Genomic DNA, 22,368 nt, shown 5'->3' with positions numbered 1-22,368 from the left:
GATTAACAACCCACAAGCATGTGGAGAGAAGCTTCTACACACAAAGATGCACCTTTGGACAGGTGGGCAAGTCTCAAACACGTTCTAATACTGTAACTTGTACCGAGCAGTCATCCAAAGATTCTAGTCTGTATTTATATCAGTTACATGTCATAATAGCAGGACTCTCTCCAATATACACCCTTTATTTTAAATTATGCCACTAGCACTTGGGAAAAAAAGTAATTTATTTGCATTGCTTCCATGTTTCTACTGTAGTGTTAGGACTTGACATAAGCATTATTCTTCTACCTCCTATTTACAGTTCATTCAGAATATTACTACAAATACAGTATACAATTTTAAAAAACTTATGGGGAACTGCAGTTTTCATTTTCCTCACCTCTTTACAGGTTTCTCAAAATCATCCAACGTAAGTGAAAATTTATATGGACATTTTCTGTACACATCTTAAAGGGGCAGAGATTACAGTGATAAAGCCAAAAGAATTCTGCACAAATACAATAAAATACAGAAAACAAAGTATAGATGTTATTTGGGGTACAAATATAAACAATACAGTACCATTTGAGTAATTTAGCAACATAATACTCATACTTTATAGAAATAAAACTGCAAACCCGGAGAATGCTCTGACAAATATTAAACATCATATATACAATGAGGTAAATGTACCTTGGTCTCTTGAGAGGTAATTTAAGTTTAAAGCAATTGACGTTTTGAAGCATCTCCTTGACATATAAAGAAATATCAAACACCCCATTCCATTGGCACAATGTGAAAAAGGGATATCAAAACACAGTTCATGATACTCAATTCACAAATCTTGTTTAAAAATAAAAACATTCACTGAAGTTCTTTTTAAGCTTTAAGAAACTGGTTGAATGTTGTTAACCACTTTTTTTTTTTTTAAGTTTACAGTTACAAATAAGACTGCATAATAGGGTTAAAGGTTTAAATGTACTGACAATCCTCAGAATGTCCTAGAAGTCCAGCATTTCTGGAGAGGGCCCATGGGAATCGCAGCATTCCAAAACAGACGCAAGATGCTGCAGGACACGTCATGAGCTATTTTTTAGAGTCTCAAAAACATCTGAACTGGCATTTTTCTGCCAAGCTGTGACAGAACCATTATTTGGACTCTCACCATCTGGAGCCAGAACACTGCCATGGTCAATAAATAGTTTATTAACAATCAGTCTTTCATTGGAGGGGTAAAAATAAATGCTTGATATGACATGTCTAATGGGATCCTCATGTTGTTTTGAGTTTTAATTAGCACTTCACCATCTTGTTTTACAAAATACTCTGTATGTGACAGTTCTTTAAGGTAGAGGGGGGAAAAAAGGTAACTCAGGCATGAGCAGCAAAATGGCCAAGTGACCACTGAAATTTTTTAAGAACAGAAATTTGGAGTTCTTGATGACCATGGCACTGTATCCTGACTCAAGGCACTTCCTGAGCACTATCATTACAGCATAACTACAGGCTCAGCTCTTTGGACCTTACCCTGTCCTATGGAAGATACAACTGGCCATTGCTTCTGGCACAACTCCCACTGCCAGAGCTACCCTTGCTGCCAGCCCACTGAGGCAGGACCAGCAGGAAGGCAGTTTGGGAGGGAGCAAGCTAAGGGTGTGAAGAAAAGACCAGGGATGTCGACACCCCAGTAAGCCGTACGCACCCCTCATCCCCGTTCCTCTGGGGGTACTGACTGACAGACAATCTGCCTGAAGGTATACTTTAGCCAAGTTGAACCTTGGAAAGTGAGCATCTGAAGATAGACAGTATAAACACAAAGGCTTGTGTTTTTAAATATATTTCTCCAGTCAAATTTTTCTGCAGGAATAGCCACAGCAATCATGATCCATAAATATTTTCAGTTACTTTCATTTTCAGTACTAGCCAATTGGAGTTTGTCAAACCATCGTTAGTCGGAAAAAAAAATGGAATCAGCTAGAGTAACATGTAAACCCAATTTAGAACTAAATTCCAACTTTTAAAAAGTTCCCTGATTCATCAAAAGTAGATTTCATCCATTTAGGCTGAACAGTAAAACTGGAACTCATTTTTTGACTTAATAAAGAATATCTTCAGCAAAAGTTGATTACCTTATATGAAACTGAGAAATCATGTATCACAACTTTAAATCAGACAAGAACTTTTGGTATGTTCTTAAAATTATATAAAAATAGTTTTAGTGATTATATGCATTGGTCCCCTGGATTTCATAAAGCAGATCTGGTAGGCTTGTAAATGGCCAAAAAAAAAAAGTAAAAGTACCTGATCATAGAGCTAGAGATTATTAAACAGGAAACATAACACAATTATAAAACAAACCTCTCAAACTCACTCATTTGCTTTGATGAAATCATGGTAACTACAGAAAAAACTCAAATTTGGACTCAAAATATTAACCTCTAAACAATATTTTCCCCATGTTGTTTTTAAACACATGAAATTGACACTAAATTCCTATGAAGTATGTCATTCATTCTAAAATTACTTTGGCTTTAAGACCAAATAGTCTTTCAAATTTATTCTATGTATAAGAAATAAGACATTATCAGAATGTAGCTCAGTCAGCATAAATGGCCACTATCTCTTACCAAAATACTGTAAAGGTTATTCTGACCCTTTCATCAGGAAATTGACAGCTCTATAAGGTATGTCTTGCCTCACAGCTATGATAGACTTTCCTCCCTCAGATTAAGATCACAGTGATAAAGAGGACTTTGAAAAATTGTAAAAATCCTGCAAAGACTTTCAGCACTGGAAGTAAAACCAGTTATTATAAGCTACTTTCAACTGAATGTGAGAAGGCCATGACAGATTTACTTTAAACATTTAATTTCACCATAAACATCTGTAAATGGAGAATCTATCCTTGGAATATTCCTTAGCTATCGGTTTCCTAAAAATTGAGGGTGCACCAAATTCACTCCAGAGCCATATAAATTAGGCAGTTGTGATATATGCACAGAGAAGGAAAGACTGAGTTAAAAGCTGCCTTCCTCAAAGTGTAGTGCGACCTCAAAACCACACTGACTAACCTTAGCTACAAAGACAAAGTCCACAGAACAGTGACTCCTACACAACAATGTGACTCTCACACACCTGTTACTATTCAAATTATCAACTACCTTTACCTTCCTAGAAAAAAGCCTATTTAACATTAACCATATTCTAATTTTAAACATAATTCATTTCTTAAAAAAATAACACTGTCTTTGATCAGATAAAGAAAAAAATGGCTTACAGAATGCCACACAACTTTTCACAAGCAGCTAGACAAATTTTCCCTTTTAGAAAAATTCGTCTGTATGCTACAGATTTTAAGTTATTAAAGTACTATAAGCATCAAGAGTGCCACTTGAATTTTTTAAAGTGTACTTAGACAATACAATTAAAATGCAAAAACTTGATGAGAATACTTAATTATGACCATGATAACAATTTACCAATTAATGCAATTTCATTTCTCTAGTGGTTTAAGCACATTTTGGCAGGAGAAAGGCATATTCAGAATGGAAAACCAAAGAACATACCAGAAAAACTCTTCCAGAAAACAAAACAGAATAAGTCTGGGTTATCCAGGTAAATAAACTTTTGAATTAAAACATGACAGATTTAACACACACAGAGACTTTAAGCAATTCTACTCATTTCCTTTAGAAAGACACAGAAGTGGCACTTACTGGTATAGTACAATCCCATTTTGAAGGCATGTGATGTTCTGAATATGTGAAAGAACAATAATATACAAAATACAATTGCATAAATTATGTTCCTCACTACTATATGAGGTCATTTTTAAACTCAAGAGTTTATAAGTGTTAGTTTTAAGATCCTGAAAATTATAGAACAGTACATTCAAAGTCTAAATCAAAGAAACTCTTTAGTGGTTCAGAATCCTCTGAGAATGTACTAACCAGGAGAAATCACTTTCTTTAAAAATAAGAAACGTTTCATATAACTCAGCCATCCAGCTCCTTTACCCTTAAAGATGATCTTCAGCACAGCAGTTACCTAAAGTTAAGACCAGCAATCGTTTAAAAAAACAAGTTTTGTGTTAATAAAAAATAAAGGTAGAGTACACAACATTTTGTAACTGTCCTGGGAAAGAAGCGTTCATAGTGCACAGAAAGGAACCCACATGGCGGTTTCCTGGGTCTGAAGAAATCCTGGGATGTTTTAGTTCACCTTGTTACATCATCGTAAAAGGAAGCAATATCCTTCTGTTCCCTCTCAGTGAGGTAGAACAACTGACCTCCCAAATTAAAACCCAGGAGCAGATCTGAAGAAGAAGTAGAGTTCAGGCAAAGCCACAGAATTTACATTTTGATGCCTTCCTGCTGACTGAGTTGTGACAATGTTTTCTTAATCCGCAAAGCTGTAAGCCTAGCTGCTCCATTGGCATACCAACATTCTCTCATAATTTTAGCCATTACTCTCAAGGCCTACAAGAAAAGAAAAGAAAGATCATTAATGCATGCACCACTTTTCAACGACCTGGATAATAATCTTTACCTGTAAATTTTCTTTTTAAACGACATACAAGTATTTCTGTTTCAGCATTATTTGTAATAGCAAATGAGTAAAGACGACCTAAATTCCCATCAGCAGGATACTGGTGCCAGCAGCTGGAAAGCAGATGGACAAGGGAGGATTTACTTAGCAGCCTGAGAAAGCTGAATCCTCAAATAGAGCTGTGCAAAGCAAAGAGGGAACCTGACTCACATGAAATGGCCCCCAAAACTGAGGAATTAACTTATATCCTGTATCCCTGGGGTGAAGTTCAGGGTAAAAACAGAATCAGCCAAAGAAGCTAGAAACCCAGATACCTGCCCTGCCCCAACTTCACACAGCTGGGTGACCATCCCACCCCAGCCCAACAGAGGACAAGAGATTTCAATCTGAGAGAGCAGAACAGATTCCCATCTTGGGGAAAGGGCAAAATTCCACACTGACAACACACTAAACGCTAAGACAATAAACTTTCTCCCCAGAACATGGCCAGTGACTTCACATACTCCTCCAGGTAGGAGACCAGAAGAGTCTTCAGCCCAAGAAGAAAAGCCTAAAGAGAGGGACATCAGTGGTTCCCCAAGGAAGCAATCCAGTTACTTCACCCTCAGACTGAAGTTGACGATAAGCTCCATTCATGTGCACAAAGCTTCCCATCAGCTTTCAGTGCTGCTTTTATACAGAGTATGAACTTGATCAACATTTCAGGAAAGTAATATGAAATGCAGAAACTGACACAAACAGAAAAAAACACCTTGGAAAAAACAAAAGGTGTACAGAAGACAATATCAACAATCCATCATTAATACCTTCAAAGAGATAAAAGAAAATACTGATACTGGACTTATCAATACTTTTTTGGGTTTTGTTTGGTTTGGGGAAAGTTTTATAGAACTACAAAATAAACCTGAATAATAATAATAAAACCAAAAGATAAAAGCAGATTCCCAGAAAGTTGAGAAAAGAAAACAAAGAGATGGGTAATAGGAAGGAAAACACAAGAAAATCAGAATGCCTGTTCAGGATGTCTACATTCATAACCAGAGTTGAAGAAAACAGAAGAAAATGGAAGGGAACACGTGAGGAAAATTTCCTAGAAATGAACACTTGTTTTCAGGTAAAAATGACCAAGGGTTCAGGACATGCATAAAATCATCCAGCAAACTGAGTGCCATAATCCAGATACCATCCTACATGTATCTAGTAGGATACACTAACAGACACAGTAGCGAAATAATAGACAACATCTCTGCTCTCATAAAGCTTACATTGTAGAGGGCTAAAGCGTATAATAAATAAGGAAAATGCATGGACTATCAGTGGTAAGTGCTAAGGAGAAACATCATTTAGGGAAGGAGATAAAATATGCCAGGGGAAAAAGTGTTATTTTAAATAGATTGACAGGTAACGACTCACTGACAAGGTAATATCTGAGCAAAGAGCTGGAAGAGGAGGATAATGAGCAAACCAAGAAACATGAAGACATGGGATTCAGAAAGGCAGTCACCACAAAAGAGGCAAGAGAGATCACAGGTGAAAGGTAAGGGATATCCTGAGCCAGCTTTCCAGATTGGAAAAGGTCAGAGGGCTCTGAAAAACACTTCTGTAGGTATCCTATCAGTTTCAAATTCTCGATGCGTTTCAGCTACTGATGGGAGATTTGTAAAACCCGAGAAAAGTGAAAGATTAAGTTAGTGATACAAAACTAGCTAAATGACACTGATGGCATTCATTCAACATGCTGTGACAGTAATTTCAACTTGCATGTATGTTTTTAACATTAACTACTAACTTTCCTTCGTGCTTAATTAGCCATCTGTTTAATATTAATTTGCTCTAATTTGCTTATTGAATGAGTGCATGAATGATTCCAGTTTGTAGTATCAAGATGAAATTTTTCAAAGACAAAATCTAGCCCAATTTCATTTGTTAAACATGCAGGTTCTGTGAGCACACAAAATAAATTTTGTCTGGGCCTGCATACTTGATTTCATTGGAGGTAGCCAAGGAACTCTCTTGATCTCACAGGTATCTAATGAAGTCTGCTGCTGCTAAGTCACTTCAGTCGTGTCCGACTCTTAAGATGTAAGATAAACTACTTAAGTGAACAGCGTTTTATTCTTCCTAAACTACCAAACATCAACTCTAAAGGGAAATGCTTTGCTTTACCAATATTATAATAGTATCATAATAATAGTGGTTGTTAACGCAGTTGTGCCTGACTTTTTCTGACTCCATGGAATGCAGCAAGCCAAGCTTCCCTGTCCTTCACTATCTCCCAGAGTTGGCTCACATTGATGTATATTGAGTCACTGATGCCATCCAACCATCTCATCCTCTGTCACCTGCTTCTCCTCCTGCCCTCAATCTTTCCCAGTATCAGGGTCTTTTCCAGTGAGTCAGCTCTTCACATCAGGTGGCCAAAGTATTGGGGCTTCAGCTTCAGAACCAGCCCTTCCAATGAAAATTCAGGGTTGATTTCCTTTAGGATTGACTTGGTTTGATCTCCTTGTTCTTCAAGGGACTCTGAAGAGTCTTCTTCAGCACCACAGTTCGAAACTATAAATTCTTAGCACTCAGGCTTCTGTGGTCCAACTCTCACATCCATACATGACTACTGGAAAAACCATAATTTTGACTATACAGACCTCTGTTGGCAAAGTGATATCTCTGTTTTTAATATGTTGTCTAGGTTTGTCATAGGTTTTCTTCCAAGGAGCAAGCATCTTTTTTAATTTCATGACTGCAGTCAACGTTCACAGTGATTTTTGAGCCCAAGAAAATTGTCTTTCACTGTTTCATTGTTTCCCCACCTATTTGCCATGAAGTGATGATACTGGATGCATGATCTTAGTTTTCTGTATGTTGAGTTTTAAGCCAGCTTTTTCACTCTCCTCTTTAAGCTTCATCAAGAGGCTCTTTAGTTCCTCTTCACTTTCTGTCATTAGGGTGATGTCATCTGCATATGAGGTTATTGATATTTCTCCTGGCAATCTTGATTCGAGCTTGAGGTTCATCCAGCCCAGCATTTTGCGTGATGTACTCTGCATATAAGCTAAATAAGCAAGGTGACAGTATACAATCTTGATAATACTCCTTTCCCAATTTTAAACCAGTTCGCTGTTTCCATGTCTGGTTCTAAGTGTTGTTTCTTGACTGCATACAGGTTTCTCAGGAGGCAGGTAAGGTGGTCTGGTATTCCTATCTCTTTCAGAATTTTCCAGTTTGTTGTGATCCACATAGTCAAAGGCTTTACTGTAGTCAATGAAGCAGAAGTGTTTTTTTTTGGAATTCCCTCGCTTTTTCTATGATCCAACAGATGTTGGCAGTTTGATCTCTGGTTCCTCTGCCTTTTCTATATCCAACTTGTACATCTGGAAGTTTTCGTTTCACGTACTGTTGAAGCCTAGCTTGAAGGATTTAGAGCATTATCTTACTAGTATGTGAAAAGAGTGCAACTGTGTGGTAGTTTGAATATTCTTTGGCATTGCCCTTCTTTGGGACTGGAATGAAAACTGATCTTTTCCAGTCCTGTGGCCACTGCTGAGTTTTCTAAATTTGCTGGCATACTGAGTGCAGCACTTTAACAACATCCATCATCTTTTAGGATTTGAAATAGCTGGAATTCCATCACCTCTACTAGCTTTGTTTGTAGTAATGCTTCCTAAGGTCCGCTTGACTTTACACATCAGGATGTCTAGCTCTAGGTGAGTGATCACACCATCCTGGTTATCTGGGTCATTAAGACCTTTTCTGTAGTTTTTCTATGTATTCTTAATACCTTCTACTTCTGTTAGTAAAAGTTAGCAATTAAGGATAAATTAAATAACATTTTTCTTATAAATTCTTTAAAAGTATAACTACAAAAATATTTCTAAAACTTTCTGTAAAGAGCTGGGGTTGAAAAGCTCAGATACTGCTGAAAAGCAGTTTCCACAAATTCCTGATGAATAGTCAAATGAGCAGTGAAATGAATAAAATATAAAATCATCTGAACCATCTTCACAATCATCCAAATCCCTTATTTTACAAAAAGGCATATTAAGGTCCCAAGAACTGAAGTGCTTTGGAGAAGTCAGCCTCTGAAATATATGGTAGCCAGGATCTACAATATAGGCCTCCTGATTCCAGCCAGCACACAGCCCACTGTTCTGGGCAGCCCTGGTTGAAAGGTAGCTTTAAAAAAAAAAATTATTTATTTTTTGGCTGTGCTTGGTCTTCACTGCTGTGCTTGGCTTTTCTCTACTTGTGGCGAGCAGAAGCTACTCGCTAGTTGTGGTACTTGGACTTCGCGTTGTGGTGGCTTCTCTCGTTGCAGAGCCACAGGCTCTTGGGGCATGTGGGCTTCAGTAAGCTTCAGCTCCCGGGCTCTAGAGCTCAATAAGTTGTGGTGCATGGGTTTAGTTGCTCTGTGGCCTGTGGGGGTCTTCCCAGATGAGGGATTGAACCTGTGTTAACTGCAATGACAGGCGGATTCTTCACCACTGAGCCACCAGGGAAAGCCAGGAAGCTTTAATTTAAAATGCAGGAGCCTTGTTTCACTGGCAGATCTAAACACTGTTCTAATAAACTGATGGCCACTAAAAATGTTCCATCGCCTTTGCAATGTACTTGAAATTGAACATAAAAATCAAATTATTCTGTTTTTACTCATTGATTTAATTAGCTATGAAAAATAAAGGAATGGGAATTCTTACTTCTGTTTTCCTTAAAGAAAAGTAGCAAATTTCCACATACTAACCAGAAACAGTTTAGAAAACTGTATAATATCCAAAATAAATACTCACTTCACAGCTCTGCCATCTGTTTGGAATATTTGGCCTTAACTTCTGTTCACAAACAACTTTTCTCATTTCTTCAACTGATGGATCGGAAGGTACAAGATCATAATAAGGCAGCTGGTAATCTTCATGTATTCCTACATTGGTAAAGAATTTAAAAAAAACCTATTTTGAAAGGTTTATTCAGATAATGTCAGAACAATCTTTGACCAGACAGAAAAGGAACAGCTGGAAATCCTGTTACAGTGTCCCATTACTAAAACAGGTAAGTGGAACAGCCTGCTCTCTCTTATCCATGTCTGCATCAACAACCCACCTCCTTGAGTCAGTACTGAGCACACACTTTGAAACTAAATTCTGCAATATAATCAGCAAAGGCTATTTTAATAATGGTTAACTATGAGTTGTGATGACCAGATAGACATTTTCTCTTAGAGCCCCAATGTGCGAGAAATGAAAGCCTTTATTCTGCAAGTGCACAGCCTCACCTGGTAAAGGGAAGTACACTCTCACTAAGGTGTGAATCCTACATGGCAAGCCTGAGGTGCAAGTCCCTTCCTCTACTTGTGTCTGTTAATAACCTGTCCTATTTGCTACTCCACCCCTCACTGCCTCAGAAACCTGAGGCCCTAGTCTCAGGTGAGCCTGGGTTCTCAAGGATAAGACTGTTTCTCAAGTAAACACTGAAAGTTCTCAATCTAACACAAATGTACTTTAAAAAGTAATGCAGTGACAGTCTATCTGCATTTTGCATATGTAATTTCCACTCTCAAGATGGAGAAAATCACTACAATCTCGGGGTAAAATCAGTTTGACTCTGGTACATGCTAAAAATAGCTTCCTGGGTGGCCTCACAAGCAGTCATTCATTCTAAATATCTATACTGCAAGATAACAAGGGGTTGGTTTCTATTGCTTCCCAAAATTCAAGTGGAACTAGAAAAAGACCACACTGGAATAAAGCTGTGTATTAGGATAAAGCCATGCACAAGGATAAAGCATGTTGTGTCATCTCTCTGGCACTCTCATTGATCACTGGGTAAACAATTTCATTCAATAAAAAAGACAATTCTTAAACAACTTTTGTTTGTGACAATAATTTGGGGGAAGGGAGAGAAATTTACCACCAATGGAACATCGTCGAGCTACTTCCCAGAATACTAGTCCCATTGCATAGATGTCAGCACGTTTGAAGGATTCAAAGTGTTTCATATTTATGGAATCATCTAGAACTTCAGGGGCCATGTACCTAAAAAAGAAGTCAGCACTTCATTTTATGCAATAGTAACATTACTTTTTAAACTGTTTCATCATCTTTCTTTTACTCCTGGGCGGGAGGTCAGGGGGGTGGGGAGCAATATTAACTTTGACCTTTCCTCCTTTCACTATGGTTCTGCTGCTTTTTAAATTAAAAAAAAAAAAAAATTTATTGAAGTATAGTTGAATTATAATATTGCTAATTTCTGCTATACAGCAAAGTGAGTTATATGTATATATACATTTTTTAAAATATTATTTTCCATTATTATTTAGATACTGAATATAGTTCTCTGTCCTGTACAGTAGGATGTTGTTGTTTATCCATTCTATATGTAATAGCTTAACATCTGCTAACTCCAGCTTCCCACCCCATCCCTCTCCCAACACCCTCCGCTCCAGCAACCACAAGTCTGTTATTTATGTCCCTCAATCCATTTTGCAGATAGGATCATTTGTGTCATATTTTAGATTCCACACATTAATATATTTGTCTCTTTCTGACTGACTTCACTTATTATGATAATCTCTCGTTGCATCCATGCTGCAGCAAATGGCACTATTTCATTCTTTTTTATGGCTGAGTTGTATTCCATTGGATATATGCACCACATTTTATCAGCTCATCTGTCAATGGACATTTAGGTTGTTTCCATGTCTTGGTTATTGTGAAATAATGCTGCTATGAATATGGTACATGTATCATTTTGGATTAGTTTTTTCTGGATATATAGCCAGAAGTGGGACTGCTGGACCATATGGTGATTCTATTTTTCTCTTTTTCCACTGTTTTCTGTAGTGGTTGTACCAACTTACATTTACACCAACAGTGTAAGAGTTCCCTTTTCTCCATATTCTCTCTAGCATTTGTTATTTGTACAGTTTTTAATGATGGCCATTCTAACCGGCCACTCACTGCAGTACCTCACTGCAGTTTTTATTTGCATTTCTCTAATAATTAGTGATACTGAACATTTTTTCATGTGCATATTGGCCATTTGTATTTCTTCTTTGGAGAAATGCCATTTTAGGTCTCTTGTCCATTTTTTGATTAAGTTGCTTGGTTTTTTTGTTGTTGTTGAGTTCTATGAGGTATTTACATATTTTGGAAATTATTAAGCCCTTATCAGTTGCATCATTTGCAAATGCTTTTTCTGATTCTGTAGGTTGTCTTTTCCTTTTTTTTAATGGTTTCCTTTGCTGTGCTGAAAGCCTGTAAGTTTGATTAGGTCCCATTTGTTTCTTTACTTCTACTGCCTTGGGAGACTGACTTAAGAAAACACTGGTATGATTTATGTCAGAACGTTTTGCCTATGCTCTCTTGAAGGAGTTTTTGATGTCATGTCTTATGTTTAAGTCTTTAGGCCATTTTGAGTTTATTTTTATGTATGGTGAGAGGGTATGTTCTAACCTCATCAATTTCCATGTGGCTGTCCAACTTCGCTACCACCACTTGCTGAACAGACTTTTTCCCATTGTATATTCTTGCCTCCTTTGTCAAAGAGGCCTTAGGGGTATGGGTTTATCTCTGGGCTCTCTTTTCTGTTTCATTGATCCGTATGAATGTTTCTGTGCCAGTACCATGCTGTTTTGATTACTGTATCTTTGTAGTATTGTTTGAAGTCTGGGAGGGTTATGGTTCCTGTTTTGTTCTTTTTCTCCAGGATGGCTTTGGCAATTCTGGGTCTTTTATGATTCCATATAAACTTTAGGGTTATTTGTTCTAGTTCTGTGACAAATGTCATGGGTAATTTGATAGGGATCACATTAAATCTGTAGATTGCTTTGGGCAATATGGCCATTTTAACAATATTAATTCTTCCAATCCAAGACATGGGATATCATTCCATTTCTTTGAGTCTTGTTTCCTTTGTATCCTGCTACCTTGCTGAATTAATTTATCACCTCTAGTAATTTCTGTGTGAAGTCTTTAGGGTTTTCTGTATATATATATATGTACACAGAATCATGTCATCTGCATATAATGACAATTTAAATTTTTCCTTCCAATTTGGATACCTTTTATATCTTTTTCTGATCTGACTGCTGTGGCCACAACTTCCAGTACTACAGTGTTTACTAGAAGAGGTGACAGTGGGCGTCTTTGTCTTGTTCTAAATTTTAGCAGTAGGGCTTTCAGCTTTTCACCTTTGAGTATTATACTGGCTGTGGATTTGTCATAAACAGCTTTTATTATGTTATGTTCCCTCAATACCCACTTTTTTGGTAAAGCGTTTTTGCAATGAATGGATGTTGAATTTTGTCAAATGCTTTTTCTGCATCAATTGAGATGATCGTGTGTTTTTTGTCTGGTTTATGAGGTGTATCACATTGATTTGTATATGTTGAATCACCCTTGTGAACTTGCAATGAATCCCACTTGGTTGTGGTGTATGACATTTTTTTGTGTGCTGCTGGATTCAGTTTGCTATTTTGTTAAGAATTTTTGCATCTATATTCATCAGATATATTGGCCTGTATGTATCTGTTTTGGTGGTTCTTTGTCTAGTTTTGGAATCAGGGTGATGGTGGCATTATAAAATGCCTTTGGCAGTGTTCCCACCTCTTCAGTTTTTTGGAAGCATTGATATAAATTATTTTCTATGTCTCGTGGAACTCACCCATGAAGCCATCTGGTCCTGGACTTTAGTTTGTTGTAAGTTTTTTAAATTACAGATTGTATTTCACCTCTAGTAATCAGTCTGGTCAAATTATGTGTTTTTCCTTGATTAAATTTTTTGGTGGACTGTATAGTTCTAGAAACTTGTACATTTCTTCAGTTTAGTCACTCAGTTGCGTCTGATTCTTTGCAACCCCATGGACTGCAGCATGCCAAGCCTCCCTGTCTGTCACCCAACTCCTGGAGTTAACTCAAACTCATGTCCATGGAGTTGGTGATGCCATCCAACCATCTCATCCTCTGTTGTCCCCTTCTGCGTTGTCAAATTTGTTGTCATATAATTGCTCATAGTATTCTTTTATGGTTTTTTTGTATTTCTGCAGTGTCAGTTGTTATGTCTCCTTTTTCATGTATTTGGGTTCTCTCATTTCTTCTTGGTGAGCCTGGCCAAAGATTTGTGCATTTTGTTTACCCTTTCAAAGAACCAGGTCTCAGTTGTAATTTTTTTCTTTCCTCAAAAATCTCTATTTCCTCTCTGATCTTTATTTTTTCCCTTCTTTCTGCTGACTTTAGGTTTTGTTCTATAATTAAGTGGTAGGCTAGGCTGTTTATTTGATATGTTTCATGTTTTTTGAGTAAGGTCTGTATTGCTGTGAACTTCCCTCTAGGAATTGCTTTTGCTGCGTCCCATAGGTTTCTTTTTTGAAAATATCTGTGCCAGCTCTCAGCTGCTGCATACAGGGTCTAGTTCACAGATTGAACCTGGGCTTCCTGCATTGGGTGCTTGGAGTCTTAGCCACTGAACCACCAGGGAAGTCCCATTCCATAGGTGTTGTATGGTGGTTTTTACTGTCATTTGTCTCAAGGTATTTTTAAATTTCCTCTTTGATTTCATCTTTACCCACTGGTTTTTTAGTATTGGCAGTCTGTTGTTGAGTCTCTGTGTAACTTATTTTCTCCCCTCATTTCTTTTTCTGTGGTTGATTTCTAGTTTAATGCTGTTACGGTCAGGAAAAATGTGTGAAATAACTTCTGCACTCTTAAATGTGTTGAGGCTTGTTTTATGCCTGAGAAGATAATCAATTCTAGAGAATGTTCAGGTGCAGTTGAAAAGCATGTGTTTTGTTTTTTAATGTCCAGAAAATATCAACTTACCATAATTCTATTGTGTTGTTTAGGATCTCTTGCTTTACTGGTTTTCTGTCTAGAAAATTTATCCATTGATGTGAGTGGGGTGTTCAAATCTCCTACTCTGATTTCCCCATCAATTTCTCCCTTTATGTTTGTGGCTATTTGTTTTATGTATTTAGATACTCCTACATTAGGTGTGTATATGCTGATGAGTATAAGATCCTCTTCCTAAACTGATCCTTTTTTCAATACAGTGTCCTTATCTATCTTTCTTTATGGTATTTGTTTCAAAGTCTGTGTTGTCTGACTTGAGTGATTCCACACTTTGTTCTCATTTCAGTTTACGTGAAATATTTTTCCATCCCATCACTTTTGATCTCTGTGTGTCCTCTGCCTTAATGTGGGTCTTAGAGGCAGCATGTTGTAGGCTCTGGATTAAAACAATACATCTGCCACCCTGTCTTTATTTTTCTATTTTAAAAAATTTATTGTATTGAGATGGTGACTGCAGCCATGAAATAAAAGACACTTACTCCTTGGAAGGAAAGTTATGACCAACCTAGATAGCATATTCAAAAGCAGAGACATTACTTCACCAACAAAGGTTCGTCTAGTCAAGGTTATGGTTTTTCCTGTGGTCATGTATGGATGTGAGAGTTGGACTGTGAAGAAGGCTGAGCGCCGAAGAATTGATGCTTTTGAACTGTGGTGTTGGAGAAGACTCTTGAGAGTCCCTTGGACTGCAAGGAGATCCAACCAGTCCATTCTGAAGGAGATCAGCTCTGGGATTTCTTTGGAAGGAATAATGCTAAAGCTGAAACTCCAGTACTTTGGCCACCTCATGTGAAGAGTTGACTCATTGGGAAAGACCCTGATGCTGGGAGGGATTGGGGGCAGGAGGAGAAGGGGATGACAGAGGATGAGATGACTGGATGGCATCACTGACTCGATGGATGTGAGTCTGAGTGAACTCCGGGAGTTGGTGATGGACAGGGAGGCCTGGCGTGCTGCGATTCATGGGGTCACAAAGAGTCGGACACGACTGAACGACTGATCTGATCTGATTGTTGATACACAATGTTAATTTCTATTGTACAGCAAAGTAATTCAGTTATACATTCTTTTCCATTAAGGTTTACCACAGAATATTGAGACATCTACTCTGAGAGTTTATGTTTATTCTCATTTCTTATATTTGGGGATAGCTGATTTATGTGTTAGTTTCAGATGTACAGCAAAGTGATTCATTTACACACACACACACATATATATATATGTTTTCCCACATAGGTTATCACAAAGTACTGAGTTGAGTTAGTTCCCTATACAATATAGTAGGTTCTTATTGAGTATCTGTTTTATATATAGTATTGTGTGTGTGTGCTGTGCTGTGTGTCTGACTCTGTGACACCACGGACTGTAGCCCACCAGGCTCCTCTGTCCATGGGGATTCTCCAGGCAAGAATACTGGAGTGGGTTGCCATGCCCTCCTCCAGGGGATCTACCCACCCCAGGGATCAAACCCAGGTCTCCTGCATTGCAGGCAGATTTACCGTCTGAGCCACCAGGGAAGCCCAAGAATGCTGGAGTAGGTAGCCTGTCCTTCTCCAGGGGATCTTCCTGATCCAGGAATTGAACCAGGGTCTCCTGCATTGTAGGGAGATTCTTTACCAGCTGAGCTACCAAGGAAGCCCATTGTGTGTATGTTAATCGCAAACCCATACTTTATCACTCCTTTCCACCTTTCCCCTTTAGTAACCGTAAGTTTGTTTTCTAAGCCTGTGAATCTGTTTCATAAATAAATAAGTTCATTTGTGTCATTTTTTTAGATTGCACATGTAAGCGATATGCTCTTTCTGATTTACTTTTACTTAGTATAATCTCTAGGTCCACCAGTGTTGCCACAAATGGCGTTTTCTTTTTTAATGGGTAACATTGTGTGTGTATATGTATGTATGTGTGTGTGTGTGTGTACATACCATATCTTCCTTATCCATTCATCTGGACATTAGACTGTCTTTTGTCTATTGTAAATAGTGTTGCAGTGAACACTGGGGGGCATGTATCTTTTCAAATTATAGTTTTTTCCAGATATATGCCTAAGAGTGGGATTGCTAGATCATATGATAGTTTCATTTTTAGTTTTATAAAGAACCTCCATCCTGTTCTTCAAAGTGACTCTACCAGTTTTCATTTCCACTAACTGTGTAGGAGAGTTCCCTTTTCTCCACACCCTCTCTAGCATTTATTGTTTGTAGATTTTTTTTTATGATGATGATGATAATGGCCATCCTGACAGGTCTGAGGTGATACATCTTTGTAATTTTGATTTGGGCTTCTCTAATTAGTGATGTTGAGGACCTTTTCATGCGCTTTTTTGGCCATCTGTATGTCTTCTTTGAGGAAATGTCTTAGATCTTCTGCCCATTTTTTGATTGGGTTGTTGTTTTTCTTTAATATTGAGCCACATGAGCTGTTTGTAAATTTGGGAGACTAATCCCTTGTTGGTCACCTCATTTACAAATATTTTCTGTCATTCGATGGTCGTCTTTTTGGTTTTGTTTATGGTTTCCTTTACTGTGCAAATGTTTGCCCCTCTGTCTTTTGACTGGAGTATTTAGTCCACTGACATTTAAAGTAACTTGATATATACATATTTATTTCCATTTTAACTTTGTTTTCCCATTGATTTTATATTTCTTCTTTGTCCCTTTCTTTGTTTTCCTTTAGTGGTTTGATTTTCTTTTGTGTCATACTTATTTTCTTCTTGGTTTCTGTGAATCTATTGTATGTTTTTCATTGGTGGTTACTCTATTTTTCAAATACATTAATCCCATGCTATATCTCCTTGCCTTAGATAGGTAGGCATACAGGCTCAAACATATCTAGGAAATCAAAGGAAAAAACATATCTAGGAAATCAAAGAAAAAAAAACCCTACATCTTCTTACTTTCCTCCCCCATATTTTATGATTTAGATGTCCACTTTTATATCTTCATGTTCTTTTGCTGTTCATTGTGGTTATCACTTTCACAGAAAAAAAAATTTTTTTAATCTGTGTACAGGCTTATTTCAGTAATTTGCTTTCCAATTGTGATTTTTTTCCTCCCCTTTTTATTCCCCTATAGAGTATTACTCCTTTTCTATTTAGAGAAGACTTTTCAGTATTTCCTTTAGGACAGGTTTAGTATTGCTGTATACTTTCAGTTTTCTGAGAAATTCATCTCTTTCTAAACAATCACCTTGCTGGGTAGAGGATCGGAGGTTGCAGATTTTTCCCTTTTAGGACTTTGAATCTATCTTGGCACTTCCTTCTAACCTGCAACATTTCTGTAGTAGGAACAACTGATGGCGGAATCCCTTATAATTAACTTTTTGTCTTGCTTCCTTTGAAATTTTCCTCTTTAATTTCTGCTACGGATAACGTGTCTTGGTGTAGGCCTGTTTGAGTTTACCTTGTCTGGGACCCTCAGTGCTTCCTGTACCTGAATATGCATTTCGTTCTTTAGGTATGGGAAGGTTTCGGTCATAATTTCTTCAAATGCATTTTCAACCTCTTTTTCTGTCTCTTCTCCTTCTGGAATTCCTATTACGCATAGATTGGCATACTTTATCTTACCCCATAGGTCCCTTTTTTTCGTTTGGCTTTCTGTCTGCTGTCCTAATTGGGCAGTTTTTATCTTCTGTCTTCCAGGTCACTTATTTATTCTGCTATTCATTGCCTTTACTTCAGTTTTTGTCTTGGCAAGTGAGTTTTCTTGGTTCCTGTTTATAGTTTCGAATTCCTTTTTTACAGTACTCTGTATTTCTGTTGATAGCCTTTTTTAATTCCTTCAGTATTTTCAGTCTTCTTTTTGAAATCAGTGCCTACTACACTGAAGAGGTCTGTTTCATTGCTCTTTCAAGGGAATTCTCTTGGTCTTTCAACTGGGAGTGGTCTTTCAACTGGGAGTGGTTCCTCTGCTTCTTCATTTTACTTATATTTCTCTTCTGTGAGTTTCAGTTCAGTTGCTCATCATGTCTGACTCTTTGCAACCCCATGGACTGCAGCATGCCAGGCTTCCCTGTCCATCACCAACTCCTTGAGCTTAATCAAATTCATGTCCATTGAGTTGGTGATGCCATCCAACCATCTCATCTTCTGTTGCCCCCTCTCCTCCCACCTTCAATCTTTCCCAGCATCAAGGTCTTTTCTAGTGAGTCAGTTCTTCCCATCAGGTGGATAAAGTATTGGAGTTTCAGCTTCAGCATCAGTCCTTCCTCAGGACTGATTTCCTTTAGGATGGACAGGTTGGACCTCCTTGCAGTCCAAGGGACTCTCAAGAGTCTTCTCCAACACCACAGTTCAAAAGCATCAATTCTTCGGTGCTCAGCTTTCTTTATAGTCCAACTCTCACATTCATATGTGATTACTGGAAAAACCATAGCCTTGACTAGATGGACCTTTGTTGACAAAGTAATGTCTCTGCTTTTTAATATGCTGTCTAGGTTGGTCATAGCTTTCCTTCCAGGGAGTAAGCATCTTTTAATTTCATGGCTGCAGTCACCATCTGCAGTGATTTTGGAGCCCAGAAAAAAAATCTGTTTCCATTGTTTCCCCATCTATTTGCCATGAAGTGATGGGACCAGATGCCATGATCTTCGTTTTCTGAATGTTGAGTTTTAGCCAGCTCTTTCACTGTCCTCTTGCACTTTCATCAAGAGGCTCTTTAGTTCTTCTTCACTTTCTGCCATAAGGTTGGTGTCATCTGCATATCTGAGGTTATTGATATTTCTCCCAGCAATCTTGATTCCAGCTTGTGCTTCATCCAGCCTGGCATTTCGCATGATGCACTCTGCATGAAAGCAGGGTGGCAATATACAGCCTTGACGTACTCCTTTCCTGATTTGGAACCAGTCTGTTGTTCCATGTCCAGTTCTAACTGTTGTTTCTTGACCTGCATACGGATTTCTCAAGAGGCAGGTCAGGTGGTCTGGTATTCCCATCTCTTGAAGATTTTCCACAGTTTGTTATGATCCACACAGTCAAAGGTTTTGGTGTAGTCAATAAAGCAGAAGTAGATGTTTTTCTGGAACTCTCTTGCTTTTTCAATGACCCAATGGATGTTGGCAATTTGATCTCTGGTTCCTCTGTCTTTTCTAAATCCAGCTTGAACATCAGGAAGTTCATGGTTCACATACTGTTGAGGCCTGGCTTGGAGAATTTTGAGCATTACTTTACTAGCATGTGAGATGAATGCAATTTTGCAGTAGTTTGAATGTTCTTTGGCATTGCCTTTCTTTGGGATTGGAATGAAAACTGACCTTTTCCAGTCCTGTGGCCACTGCTGAGTTTTCCAAATTTGCTGGCATATTGAGTGCAGCACTTTCACAGCATCATCTTGTGAATTTAGGAGAAACAATTATCTACGATGGTCTCTGAGGACTATTTATAGGTGGGAGCCCCCCTTTGTACCTTGTGTGGGTTTAGTATTTTTGGTGCAAGGGCTGTTTTAGTATGGATGCCTGTCACCTCTCCCCTCAGCATGTACTGGTAATTATCCTTTTGATAGAGGGCATGCAGATAATGGTCTGGTGTTCTTGGCAGTGGTGGCAGCTCATGATTGTTCCTGGAGGTGGTGTCCTGCTGCCTGAAAGCTAATGCAGGGGAAAACGCCCCTCACACATGGCCCACATGATGGCGCCTGGATTCTAAGGCAGCCCAGGCTTTCTCTGCGTACACCCTCAGATGCGATCACATCAGACCCTAACCCCTTCAGACTGTTTCTATACATCCCACCCCCGTGCCCCCCAGGTCTGATTTCTGAAGCCTGAGCTTCCACGCATAACTGAGATCATATTAGACTCAAGAAAAATATCTCCACTGGTTTACTCCAAATCCCATGAAAAGCTGAAATAGCAATTTTATGCTATTTGCCTTATGATCTTTGTTTCCAATGACCCACATCCTAGGTGTCCTACTATACACCACCTACTTTGCTGTGTACTATGCAGGGACTATGTATTTCAGTCTAGAAGTCTTCTCACTAAAACAGAATAAAAGGAAAGGCAAGGACATACTCCAGGGAACAAAATAATAGATAAAAATGAATGCCAGTCCTTAATGATACCATATTGCACAGTTCTGAGGTTTCAAAAATCCTACTAAGGTTACAGATTAAGACTCACAAAGACCTACAGCAACCACTGCCTGGAACCCTGAGTCAAAAGATCTGAGAGTCCCCATTGAATCCATAAATACAGCTGAGATACAATAAAGCTCAGCTCTATTCAAGTCCAGCATAGCACTTTGACGGTATGTGGTGGCAAAATGCTGTGATACACAAAGCAAAGCCTTTTGGGTCAGAAAGGCCCAGGTTCAAATCTCAGCTCTTCAGCTTACCATCCAGGAGGTTGGCCACATTAACCTTCACAAGGTGGTTTCCTCATCTGTGAATTGAGGGCAGTGATACTTACCTACTTAGGTTCTTTGAGTACTCATGTGTGTGTGTTAGTCACACAGTCATGTCCGACTCTCTGGGATTCCATGGACTGTAGCCCACCAGGCTCCTCTGTCCATGGGATTTTCCAGGCAAGAATTCTGGAGTGGGTTGCCATTCCCTTCTCCAGAGGATCTTCCTGACCCAAGAACAGAACCTGGGTCTCCCACATAGTAGGCAGATTGTTTACTGACTGAGCTACCAGGGGAGTACTCATAGATTCAACAAATACTTATTGAGGACCTACTATCTTCTAGGCACCATGATAGATGCTGGGAATACAAGGCTTCTCTCAAAGCTGCTTACGATCCAATGGAATATACAGATAAGTGAACAGTTATAATGTGCTAAGTGGTCCAGATTTAGCATGCAATGTGGGTGCCTAACAAGGACATCTAACAGTCCAGAAAAACATTCCTCTGAGAAAGGAAGACTGAGAACAAGTTAAGGAAACAGGAGGGGAAAGTATGCTCTAGGACAGAAGTCAGGCCCACAATCTGTGGCACCCCCTGTCAGAGCAGTGGCAGCGTTAGATTAAAAATGAAGTGCACAATGAATGTAACGTGCTTGAATCTTCCCCACCCCTGGTCCTTGGGAAAATTACCTTTAAAACAATGAGTCCTGGGTGCCCAAAAGGGTGGGGACTGCTGCTCTAGGATATAGCACATGTGAAAGTTTGAAGAGAGAAAGCTATGTTTTCAGGAAATAAAAATATAAAAACAGTTGGGCTAACTACATCACAACATTTGAAGAGAACATTAAATGATGTAATATACATAAGAGACGCATTAAGATGACTGGTACACAGTAGGTACCCCATTAATATTAACTACTCTTATGATAACATAACTAATAGTAGTATTTTCTGGAAAGGCTACCTTTCATCAGCAGTAACCTTTGTAAGTTAGCTAACCATGATTTCAGAGCAGGCAAGACCATGAGATCTTCCACCTGTGAGCAGTCTAATAAAGAACAAGGTTGAGTTTCAGAAAAGTTATGTATCTAGAAATGAGAAGGAAAAGAAGTCAACTTCAGAACATAAAAATAACTGTGTTCACTCTGTGATAAGTATACCTTTTTGTTCCCACTCTGTGGTTTGGAGCAATGTCAATTGTATCCGTGGCCGAATCATGCCTTACTGCCAATCCTAAGTCTGCAATACAGCAAGTTCCATTCTTCTTTACCAAGATATTCTTTGATTTCAAATCCCTATGAGCTATGGCTGGTTTTCCTAAAGAAAAAGAAAGTTAAACATGGTTGCTTAAAGGGCAATACCAATCACAAATCTCACCTAGGTCCTCCCATCCCAGTATCAAAAGCATTTCATCCCCGTCACTGCAATACCTGGGCCCTTACTAAACCAACTAACATGAATCAGTGCACAAAAAGTTGATGAGATTACATTTCAAAGAAAACAGATGATGTTCAAAAATATGTCTAACACTCAAAAACCAGGAGGTTAAAGATACTAGTTTGTTGATACCCTATGAATCTTTTTTTATAGGACGCCTAGGTACTAATATTCCAATCCAAGAACCAAAAATCTAGATCACCTCTTTTGCCTATCAACTGGA

At 38.4% G+C, this 22,368-nt stretch overlaps 1 protein-coding gene across 2 annotated transcripts in view; it reads right to left on the bottom strand.

Moving 5' to 3' along the window:
• Window positions 1-209: 209 nt before the first annotated feature.
• TGFBR1 (transforming growth factor beta receptor 1) overlaps window positions 210-22,368 on the bottom strand; it is a 75,426-nt gene continuing 53,267 nt past the window's right edge. The window contains exons 6-9 of one of the 2 annotated variants that reach the window (XM_005210201.5): window positions 21,869-22,025; window positions 10,432-10,556; window positions 9,315-9,445; window positions 210-4,460 (exon numbers count right to left, since the gene is read on the bottom strand). In XM_005210201.5, coding sequence (XP_005210258.1) covers window positions 4,335-4,460; window positions 9,315-9,445; window positions 10,432-10,556; window positions 21,869-22,025 — 539 coding nt within the window. In that variant the 3' untranslated portion in view covers window positions 210-4,334. 2 annotated transcript variants of the gene reach the window in all.

This window comes from Bos taurus, chromosome 8, assembly GCF_002263795.3.
Source record: "Bos taurus isolate L1 Dominette 01449 registration number 42190680 breed Hereford chromosome 8, ARS-UCD2.0, whole genome shotgun sequence".
Lineage (NCBI taxonomy): Eukaryota > Metazoa > Chordata > Mammalia > Artiodactyla > Bovidae > Bos > Bos taurus.
Note: the sequence above shows the minus strand (reverse complement) of the source record. Positions and strands in the feature narration are given on the sequence as shown.